Source organism: Chironomus tepperi, unplaced genomic scaffold, assembly GCF_022539635.2.
Source record: "Chironomus tepperi strain 1889 unplaced genomic scaffold, CSIRO-AGI_Ctep_v1 contig_85, whole genome shotgun sequence".
Lineage (NCBI taxonomy): Eukaryota > Metazoa > Arthropoda > Insecta > Diptera > Chironomidae > Chironomus > Chironomus tepperi.
The window spans coordinates 10,104,900-10,116,128 of NW_027226207.1; the positions used below are offsets into that span (position 1 = coordinate 10,104,900).

Here is an 11,229-nt window from a genome sequence, read left to right on the forward strand (position 1 = left end):
TTTTAAAAAGGAAATTGTTGAAAAATATTGGAAAATTTAAAAAATGTTGAAACAAAAGTTTTAAATAAATTTTGTTTAAAAACTTAATTTTCAAACTTTAAAAAATTTATAATTTTAAAAATTTAAATTTGAAATTTTTAAGTTTTTAATTTAAAAAATTTATTTTAACATGTTTAAATTTCAATTTGAATTCAAAAGCAGGTTAAACTAATCTAAACTCTAATTTTCACAAATTTCCATATGCAAATATTGAATAAATGTCTAAATTTCACAACCTAACCTCCAAAACCACCCACCAACTTGAAGAAAATTTCAAAAAAAAAAATCACAAAAAATTAAACAATTCGGATTATTAATTATTGGAATTTTATGCAATTTCGACTTGAAAAAAATAAATTTTTATCACAAATTTAATAAGAAAAATTTCATTAATCGGGTATTCAAAAACCAAAATGTCCAATGTTCAATGTTTTCAAAAAGAATTTAAAAAAATAATAAAAAAATTCTCTTTTTTCCTTGTTCATCACCTTCCAGGTCCCTAAAAAAAAATCAACCAAACACACTCACTCACAAAAAAATTAAAAATATATTTAAAAAAATTTAAAAAAAAATTTATTGTCGTGAAACGAATGACGAGTAATAAAAAAAATTAAAAAAAATATATATTAATTAATTAAATTCACTTATTTTTCTTCTTCGCCTGGCATTCCGTTTTTAATGTGATTTTTTTAATATAATGATGGTGAATCTGTAGTCTATTTTAATTAATTAATATATTGTTATAGGTTACAATTGTTATTTTGAGGTTATAATTATATTAACTGGATTAAAATAGTTCAAAATTATTAAAAATTCAGATTCTAAACTAGAAAATTGAAATTTTATCTTTAATATAACCTCAAATAATAAAAAATAACCTCAAAATTTCAATTTTAATTTATAACAAATTTCCTCCTTTTAATGCAACATTCATTTTATGATTATATCCTTAAAAATGATAGATAATAATAAATGTTTATTAATTTTTTAAATTTTTTTGTTGTTTTTTTTATATAATTGAAAGTATATAAATATATTTAGATATTCTACCTATAAGCTTCGTTATTAAACAAGAAAAGTGAGTAAAACTCAATAATAGATCAATTTTATACAATATTATAGTTAAAAATATTTGTTTTTTTAAATTAATTTAAATTCTATATTTTTCTTGCAAATTGTTGTTAATCTTTTTTTTACGAAAGGAATTGAAAGAAAATTAAGTAAGAAATTTTCATCCAATGATCGATATTAATGTTTCAATAAAAAAAAAGTTTTCATTAGTAGTATAAATTTCATGTGTTATGTATTTAAAAAAACAGAAAGAAATTTAATATAAATGAGGACATAAAGAAATGATGAGGAAATTTTTACAAAAAAAAAAAAAAGAAAAATTAAATGATGATTTACATGTTAAGGAAAGGATGAAAGTATGAGACAAAAAAAAAACATTATTCTATACTGTATGTAATTAATATGTTATTAAATTAAAACTATATTAAATAAAAATGATTTAAAAATTCAGATTTGTTGTTTTATGGAAATTTTTATGCATTTTCTATTTTCAATTCTTGCAATTCTGTCATTTTCAGCTGTTTCTACCGATTTTCAATTCCAACCACGTGTTGCTTCAAACAACTGTCATTTACATTTTCAAATTTAGCAACTCAAATTGTTCAAATCCGTTAATTTAAAGCGCTGACTTAATTCAAAACGCGGTAACATGTTTTTAAATTTAAAATGACAGTTTAACATGAAGCGCGAACTTAAATTTGATATTTTTCGAAAAAATTCATATTCTGATAATTTTTTGTTAATTAGACTAATTTAAAACAGTAATAATGGGTAGAAAGAGAATTAAAACTCAGGCATCTACTTCTGATGACAGTGAAGATGAAGTTACATCCAAACGTAGTAGAATTAATGAAGACAAGGTAAAATTACAAAAATTGCGAAATTTCATTGTTTACTGGATCTATTTGCTTTGTTTTAATTGACTTTTGCATGAAACACAGTGTTAATCACCGTGTAAATAAGTAGTTTGTGCTATTACGATCCATTTTGCAAGATCCAGTTAACATGTTTTACAATTTAACTTAATTTAGATTGCTTTACAGGAAAATTTGGCACAAAATTCAAGAAATGCTGTACTCCAAACATATCGTACTGTTAAGCTAAGAGATTTAGAGACTAAGATCCAAGCAAACCTAAGAAGTGGCAAAATCAAAAGGATTTACCTGCAAAATTTCATGTGTCACAGTAATTTTGAAGTAAATCTTAATAAATGCATAAATATTATTGTTGGATTGAATGGAAGTGGAAAATCGGCAATACTAACAGCAATATCCATCGGGTTAGGTGGAAAAGCATCGTCAACAGCCCGCAGTACAAATTTAAAAGAACTTGTCAAACGTGGAGAACCTTCAGCAACAATAGAAATAACATTAGCTAATGATGGAGTTGACTCCTATGAACATGACGTCTATGGCGATGAAATCATTATAGTTCGTACAATCAGTGCGAATTCTGGTTCATCATCATACAAAATTAAAGCACAAAATGGCAGAACAATTTCAACAACTCGTCAGGAACTGCATAAAATGTCTTTGTGCCTCAACATTCAAGTCGAAAATCCCGTACTGATTCTCAATCAAGATGCTGCCCGTTCATTCCTTAAAGAGTGTGATCCAAAGAAGCTTTATCAATTTTTCATGAAAGCAACACAAATAGAAGCAATTATTGAGAAATTAAATGGATGCTTCCAAACAGCAGTTTCGTCCAAAAATCAGTTAGGGAATGTCGAGAAAGCTATGAAAAAATATGAAGTTGATATAGAAGCACTAAGACAAAAGATTTCACGACTATCATCCGTACGATCACTAAGAAATAAAATTGATGAATATAAGAACGAAATTGAGTGGATTCGAGTGAAATTATTAGAACAGGAACTAGCAACATCCAACACAAATTTAATAGCAAAACGGGAAGAAGTCAGAAAGATCTCTGACTTAATAAACAACAAAGATAAGAATGAAAAGCAAGGCAGAGAGAAAATCCGTGAATTAGGAACAATTTTCCAGCAACTTCAATTCGAGAGTGAGAATAACAATGTAAGGCACGAAACAGCACGTAAAGATTTTGAAAGGGAACGTGACAAGCTCAGTGAACTAGAAAACAGCCACAAATCTGCTGTAGATAAGTTAGCTAAAAGAGTTATGCCTAATATCCAACAACTTGAGAATGACATAGCTGAACATGAAAATAATCCATCAAATGTTGAAAATTTACGGCTGGAAAATGAAGCACAAATTGAAAGTGTTGAGAAGAAAATCGCTGAAAATTCAGCAGTTCTGAATAATTACAAAAGAGACTTCCAGATGTTCATGCAGACATGCAATGACGAAAAGGAAAAGGCTGAAGAATTAAGAGCACAAATGCAGCGTGAACAAGGCAAAATCACCCACATTGATCAGCAAATTCATCAATGTGAAAATGCAGGCAAAGATACTTTATCAATTTATGGTGGATCTGCTGGACGACTTTTAAAGGAACTAGAAGTCATGTATAAACAGAAAAAATTTACTCAACTACCTAAAGCATTTTTAGGTAGATATATTGAAGTACCTGACAAAAAATATCGTCAAGCTGTCGAAACAATTTTACGTAATTATTTAACATCCTTTATTGTTAATTGCGATAAAGATCGTTTGGTGCTTGCTGATGTCCTCAAAAAATACAATGACCTTACAAAGATTCAAATTATAACAACAGAATTTGTCGATAAAGTATATGATGTACGTCGTGGTATGGTCAACCTGCAATCGCCTGGTGCTGTATTATTTAATGTCATTAAAGTGTCAGATCCAGTTGTGATGAATTGTCTCATTGATCAGTGTCGAATTGAACGTATTGTGCTTGTCGAGAATATAGAAAGTGCAATTCATTTGACACAAGATGAAAGAACCGTACCTAAAAACCTTAGTCGTGTTATGCTGCTCAAGCCATTGTCTGAATATTATCCAGCACCAAATTACCGATCATATTCCGTCCGTGAACAGCCATTGAGATTTATTCAAACAAATTTCACAGAAATTATTAAGGATTTAGTGAGGCAGAAGACAGATTTAGAGCGGAAATACGATATGATACGGCATCGAGTACGAGAAGCAAATGGTAAAATTCAGGAATTTGATAAATATTCAAACGAGAAGAAGCGTCAAATGTCTGATTTACAGCAAAAAGAAAAACAGTATTATAGAAAGTTAGAGGAACTAAGAGCTGTTGAATTTCCAGAAAACACAGACATAAATTACCTAAAAACAGAGCTTGAAGGTGAAAAGAGGCGTAAAGCTGCTTTTGAGAAGAAAATTGACGAATCTAAAGAAAAGCTTAATCAGTTTAGGGCTATTGTTGACAATTTTAAGCAGAAAATGGATGAACAGCTTAAGCTGTACCGAGAAAGTCGTGAAAAGATGCAAAAAGTTCAGCAAGAAAACGACAAGCTGCAAAAGTTCTTAAATTCAATGAAACATGAAATTGAGACAAAAGGACGTCAAATTAAGAATCTACAGGAAGAAGAGATGACAATTGAGAACAGAGTAAAGGAATTAGAGAATCTAGTTCGGAACATGACTGGGAAAATTAAAGGAAAACGTGTTGAGTCGCATCGGACGGAAGATGATTTGGACAAGGCAATAAAAATGACTGAAAAGAGAATTCAAGGCATCGAATCGACACATGAGAATATTGAGGATGTTGAGCAACAGCTTGAATCTAAAACTCAGTTACTAGAAAATACTAAGAATATTCATAGAGCTCTGGATAATGTGCTGAAGAAGGTAAGTGACATGATTATATTTAACGGACTTTTGTAATTTGAATTATGTTCAGTAATTCATTTCAGTTCAGTTCAAATTTGAATTTCACAAATCCGTTAAATTTGAATTCTAAATATCCGTTAAATTTCAATTGTTTATATTTTTAGCTAACAAATCTCCGTGAAAGTCGATACATGTATGTCCGCAAACTACGTCAACACATGTCACTACGTATGAAGCATAAATTCCATCAATTAATGCAACTTCGAAATTACTCTGCTGAAATTGAAATTGACCATAAAGAACAAAAGTTACAGCTTAAAATCATTCCACGAGATGCTGATGTAGATGGTGCTGTATCTAATACAAAGGCATTATCAGGCGGAGAACGATCATATTCAACAGTTTCATTCCTTTTATCATTATGGAGTTGTGTTGATCATCCATTTTATTTCCTTGATGAATATGATGTATTTTCGGATGAATATAATCGACACATGATGACTATGTTGCTGTTAAATGAGGCTGAAAAGAAAAAGGACAAACAATTTGGATTTTTGACTCCACAAGAATTCTCCAATGTAACTGCATCGGACTATATTACTATTCATAAATTACAAGATCCAGAACGACATAATTAGTTTTTTTCGTTATTAATTTTTTAAGTGCAAATGAATTAATTTATATTTTGAAGAACATTTTTCATGAATAAAGAGATTATAATACAAACAATTTCAAGGTAAACACAAAATAAAATGTATTTTTATGCCCTTCAGAAATCTGAGCAACTTACTAGATTTCGTGTCCGTCATGTTTTGCGGAAGTTCTGTCTGTACATATTTCAAGGTGAAATATTTGAGTAAATAAAATTTAACGTATAAATGAAATTTGAATTTTTCAAAACATTTGTACGGTTTTTACTGGAAAAATTCCAGAGTTTGAAACATTTGAGAGGTTTTCACTGGAAATATTCGAGGAATTTAAACATTTGTAAGGTTTTTAGTTTCACGTTTTAGTAAACAGTGATTTCGTGGAATATTATTTTACAAAAATTAAATTAATTAAATTAAATGAGTAAGCATAGCAAACAAACATTGTGAATTATACAGTCCACAAAGAAGTAGTTTCCCTCATTTTTTTACAAATTCAGTGAAAGTATTTTTTTTGTACAAAATAGACGAAAAACGACTTGAAAAGGAAATGGATTAAAGAGCTAAATGTTGTGAATTTAATTAATAAATCATTTAGATAGTTGAAACTAAAGAAAAAAATATAAATCTATTCTAATTTTTGCTGTGATTAAATGAATGTGAAAAGTGAAACAAGGAAATAAAATGGATTCAAATAGCTGGATTCACTGTATTGTTATTGTGGATTTTGAGATTGAAAAAGGTCAAATAATTGAGACTGTTCATCCTGAAAATACAATACTATCAGATACAGAACGAAATAACTTAGTGTATATGGCATTTCCAGACTCAAATTCAAATTGTATGGGAGATACAAAATTTCATATATGCTTAAGAACAATACGGAAATTATCAGATCAACATAGACTATACAATCGTGAATGTAAGCAGGATCTTAAAGCAGATATCGGACATTATTGGGGCTATGTATTCTTCAGACAAGTTAAAGATCCAACAAGTAAACGAGGCTATTTTCAAAAATCATTTGTTCTTATTACCAGACTTCCATTCCATAACTTCTTTTCGGAACTTGTAAATAGATGGGCACCATTATATTTTAAAAGTGGATTATCAGCATTGGAACAAGGATATGATCAGATATTGTCATGGCCAAAATTAATTACAAATACTCCACTACAACTTCCTATATTAGGATCAATTTATCAATTGTATATAGCAGCAAATCGTAATCAATCAGATAGCACAAATAACACAACAACGACAACAGAGACAGAAGACGTTACAAATAATAACAATAGTACATCATCATCATCATCATCATCATCAGCAACAACGACGATACCAATAACAATTAATTCACCTAATGAAATAGACATATTTGGACCTGTTCATACAATTATTCATCATATCCAATTAATGTGGGAATTAATCTTGATTGCAGAACCAATTGTTATAATTGCTCCATCACCAACTGATTCCTCATTATTGGTACAAGCTTTAACAAATCTGATTGCCCCACTTGAGTATTTACCTGAAGTAAGTGAACCTACTTAGTTTGGGAAAAACAACTTTATAGCTTTTGATATTATCGTGTAAAATTATCAATTTTGTCACTAAATCGTGGTGCCTTAGTGACTCGTGGATTTTTTTTTTTTGCAAAATTCTCGGATGTGTCATAAACAAATTGATAAAGTTTACACTATTGGGATGTGCCTCATAATCATTTCTATGGTTTTGTTTGTGTCACAGAATTACTCGAACATGTAGCATAATGTGACTTTTACGTCTGTGACGCAAAAAAGAGTTTTTTTTTGTTTACAATATTTTTTTGTTCGAAAGTTGTGTGACTTTTGAGTATGACGTAAAGATGTTGGGAATTTGTATATATATTGTTGCTATGTGGGATGATTTCCTTTAAACAGAGAATGTAGTCGTGAATGTACTTTTGATACAGGTGCAGATTTATAATTGTTGAGATTTGTATTTTGAAAAATAACGGTCATTTAAAATTTGAAATTTAACGTTGAGTTAAAGTTCAAATTTTGAACTTCAATGATCTTTCATTATTTTTCAAATTTTGAATTTCCGTTAATTTTCAATACCTTTCTCTAGACACTGCACTAAGTGTAAATCAACAAGTATTACTACAAAAATGCTCAGTGTAAATAATATAATTTATCTAATTCAAGAATCGTGTAAAATTTACGACTTTCTGAATATTTCATTGCCATACACACACAAATTTAATTATAATTAGTCTCATCACGATACTAATCGTGTGACTAATGTATTCATATAATCCAATTAAAAATGCTGTTGCGTATGTTCATCAATTAATGTTCTTATGTCTTGTATTCTTTTTAGATATTTCCCTACTTTACAATCCATAATGCTGAATTTCGTGAATTTGCAAGTTCAACATCACCGCCGTCTGTCATTTTAGGATGTACGAATCCATATTTTGCCAAAACATTATCAGCCTGGCCACATACAATTCGTATCAATGAATCACTTCAAATTGATCATCCAGTTCCGCATAGGAAATTAGAACGCGTTAAAAGTCTTCAAAAATTACTTATGGACAATTCTGGCTCAATTTATACACAGCATCGACCATTTTTGCAGAAAGATAAAGCTTTTGTGAAGAAGATATTGAATGGTGTAAAAACAAGACGACCAACAGCTGTACAAAGTATAATTTTGAGAAGATACTTTTTGGAATTGACACAAAGTTTTATGATTCCACTCGGTAAGCACTTGACATCTAGTTCTATGAACCATTTATCTTAATTTCTTATATAATTTTAGAACGTTACATGTCAAGTCTCATGCCATTAGCAAAGGATATTTCAGCATTTCGTGCTCCACCAGTGCCAGCTCAATTTAAAGAGGATACATTCTTAGGAACATTAGAATTGTCCGGTCCACAACTGACATCAACAGTAAAGGGTGATTTTGAAGGACTTTATAAGCGATTTTTCCGTTCACCAAATTTTCGTGGATGGTATGAGGCGAGAAGGACCGAGCAAATTGAAAAACTTGAAGCACTTCATCAAGAAGCACTGGCCAAAGAAGATTTTAAGAAATGGATGAGGGGGAAGCAGGAAGTTGAAATTGTCGATATGATACTATGTATTAAGAATAAATTGCAACTTCCTGTTAATTCGAATTCTACATTAACTCCTATTGAACCTGGTAAGGATTTTTATGGCGGTTGATTTTTATCGGATTTTATAGCAAGAGGTTTGAATTTTATAGGAACAATTTGAACTTTGACGAATTTTATAGCAAATAATTCAAATTTTAACGGATTTTACTTAAAAATTCTCAAACCTAATTTTTATTAAAATCACTATATTGCTTCCTATTCAAGTTCAAAAACCTTCTCATGTCTATAAAATTCTCACACATAAATTCATAAAACCTTATCAAAGCAATAAATTAATAAATCATTTTTTTATAATTTCCATCTCATTTCAGCCATCAATGTTACAATCAAGAAAGAAGTGAGAGAATTACTAATGGAGAAACTGGACGACTTGATAGCAAGCTTACCAGATGACTTGAAGACAATTCTCAATTGATTTTTAGTGTAAATTTTTAATTTTTTTATTCAAATATTCATAAATGTGATTGAAGGCTGCTTGATAATAAGTGTGGGAAGTTAAGTTTGAGTTTGGTGACTCGTGGGATAAGTGGCATTTTATATTTAGGGATTCGTGTGGATATAAAGATTTTTTTTATGATGGACATTAGAAAGTGCTGCAAACTCGTGTCTAACTCACGACTTACACGACTTCTATTTCTTATCAAATTTTTTATGATTAATGAGATTATAATTTTAAGTGGTTATTGGCAATAAATGTGTATTTTATGAAGTTTGACGTCAGCTATGGACGAAAAAATTTTTTGATAATGATTTTTCAAGTTATCAGTTCCTATTAATTTTGGTACTTTTTGATTATCAAAAATGAATTTAAGACTAATTTTGAAATAGTTTATTGAAATTTAAGCTGATTATAGATTCATAATAGATATGAATACCCAAGGGTCAGCATATAAACTTTCTATTGAGATAATCTTCCATTTTCATGAAAAATCAATGCTTAATGATTCTCAAAAGACCTTGTAGATGTAAAAGTATACATTGTATAGTTCGTGATTTTATATCTTATTCTACCTCCTATCGAGATCATGAACTGCATAGATAACAATTTTCTTTTGTTTTATTAATAGATACCTAATTGAATTCTGGAGCAGCTCATGCCAAGCTGTGTTTCAATTAGATACTAAATCGATATGTGAGGGGGTTAAGTTTGAAGACTGTAAAGTCTGGTTCTTCAACCTGGCATAAAGGTTATTGTTTCATGGTGCACTTGACAGAGTTTTGAAAGTTCAATGTGAATGAAATTCAGGCATTGCTTTTATTGAACAATAAAGGTTATTTGATGCACACAAGGGGGTCCTTGATTTACATAATTAGTAGGAAATGATTTGTTGATTTTGGAATAGATTCAAAATTGAATTTTTAACAAGAAATTTCTTTTAACAAAGTGGAATAAGGAACTAATTCAAAAATTTAATGAAGTCCAAATAATAATTAATTTTTGGATTTAAATTTCAAAAATTGCCAATTTTGAGTATAATTGGAAAGAAAAGTACACTCAGAGAAGGCTCTGAGCCTGTTAGGATTATTAATCTATTTATATCTCAATTTCGAGCATTGGTGGGGTTTTGAAACGAGATTCATTAAATCCATGCCTTTTAAATTATAGAATTTGTAACTGAAAGTTCAAGTTTGGTCATTTAATTGACATAATTTTACTACTTTTTGGTGATAAAGACATTGTGATAAATTTCAAATGATTTCAAATTTTTATTTGCACTTAAAATTGAGTCTATTTTTGGAGTCGTTCAGTTATTACCACGGCTCAATATTGGCTTGCCGACATATTTTGCAAATGCCAAGAACCGCACGTCGTGTCCTGTTTTGATCGTGTTTTTCCCTCAAGTTTGTCGTGGGATTAAAAATTTGATCAACACTGCTATAGAACAGAACTGTTAGGACTCCAGGAGTCAGATTCCAGTCAATCCCTGCGACGGTTCTTTGCATTTGCAACATATGTCGACGACAAAATATTTAAGCGCGCCATTCAGTATAGACAACATTGTGTGCCTAACAAAACTAAAGAGTAGTAATATACCCTGAATTTACGTTATAAGCCAGTCGCTTATCGGCTGTGGCTTGTAAACAGTCGTGAGTAGCACACGATTTTGAGCCCTTTTTTAAATAAACTTACATATCTATTTCATCAGTCCATCATAAATCGTGCGCAACACAAAACTATGAGCCACATTAGAACCATTAAAGTCAACCAAAAAATCTCTATTGGGACGTTCACTTATTAGGTTCAGATGGGGTAATTCTGGTTTAAACAATGGAAATAACGACAGTTCTATTGTTTTCGGAATTTCCATTGCTCATTTTTGAATAAAACTTCCTTATTATTTAACGTTAGAAGTGAACGGCCCCAATAGTGAATTAAAAAAATCAGACACTTTTGTTCTGCCAACTTCAAAGAAGTTCCAATCGATTTATTATCAAGCATCATCCAATCATGAGAGAATCTAATCGAACTATAATCTGACATTCAATTTAAAACATATGGCAACTCATGTAATATTAATAGAAATAATTTCAATTAATTGTTTTATATAAAATATTA

At 29.9% G+C, this 11,229-nt stretch overlaps 2 protein-coding genes across 3 annotated transcripts; both read left to right on the forward strand.

Annotated features, from left to right (window-relative positions):
- The first annotated feature begins 1,797 nt into the window (after positions 1 to 1,797).
- On the forward strand, positions 1,798 to 5,586 carry SMC6 (Structural maintenance of chromosomes 6). 2 transcript variants are annotated; one of them, XM_070634952.1, is made up of 3 exons: positions 1,798 to 1,970; positions 2,142 to 4,874; positions 5,021 to 5,586. In XM_070634952.1, exons 1-3 carry the CDS (start codon positions 1,878 to 1,880, stop codon positions 5,492 to 5,494), a joined length of 3,300 nt encoding a protein of 1,099 aa, XP_070491053.1. In that variant the 5' UTR covers positions 1,798 to 1,877; the 3' UTR covers positions 5,495 to 5,586. The 2 variants fall into 2 exon arrangements, with proteins under 2 accessions (XP_070491053.1, XP_070491054.1); XM_070634953.1 differs by having other exon boundaries at positions 2,154 to 4,874.
- Positions 5,587 to 5,916: 330 nt separating this feature from the next.
- Positions 5,917 to 10,748, forward strand: LOC139086133 (protein DENND6A). The gene is made up of 4 exons (XM_070634463.1): positions 5,917 to 7,039; positions 7,868 to 8,252; positions 8,312 to 8,698; positions 8,984 to 10,748. Exons 1-4 carry the CDS (start codon positions 6,188 to 6,190, stop codon positions 9,085 to 9,087), a joined length of 1,728 nt encoding a protein of 575 aa, XP_070490564.1. The 5' UTR covers positions 5,917 to 6,187; the 3' UTR covers positions 9,088 to 10,748.
- Positions 10,749 to 11,229: the final 481 nt, after the last annotated feature.

Bases quoted from the DNA above. Each gene is read 5' to 3' on its own strand.
- SMC6 (XM_070634952.1), top strand. From the start codon at position 1,878: ATGGGTAGAAAGAGAATTAAAACTCAGGCATCTACTTCTGATGACAGT. The intron at 1,971-2,141 runs GTAAAATTACAA...AACTTAATTTAG, and splicing joins GTAGAATTAATGAAGACAAG to ATTGCTTTACAGGAAAATTT. The intron at 4,875-5,020 runs GTAAGTGACATG...TTATATTTTTAG, and splicing joins TGGATAATGTGCTGAAGAAG to CTAACAAATCTCCGTGAAAG.
- LOC139086133 (XM_070634463.1), top strand. From the start codon at position 6,188: ATGGATTCAAATAGCTGGATTCACTGTATTGTTATTGTGGATTTTGAG. The intron at 8,253-8,311 runs GTAAGCACTTGA...ATATAATTTTAG, and splicing joins AAGTTTTATGATTCCACTCG to AACGTTACATGTCAAGTCTC. The intron at 8,699-8,983 runs GTAAGGATTTTT...ATCTCATTTCAG, and splicing joins ATTAACTCCTATTGAACCTG to CCATCAATGTTACAATCAAG.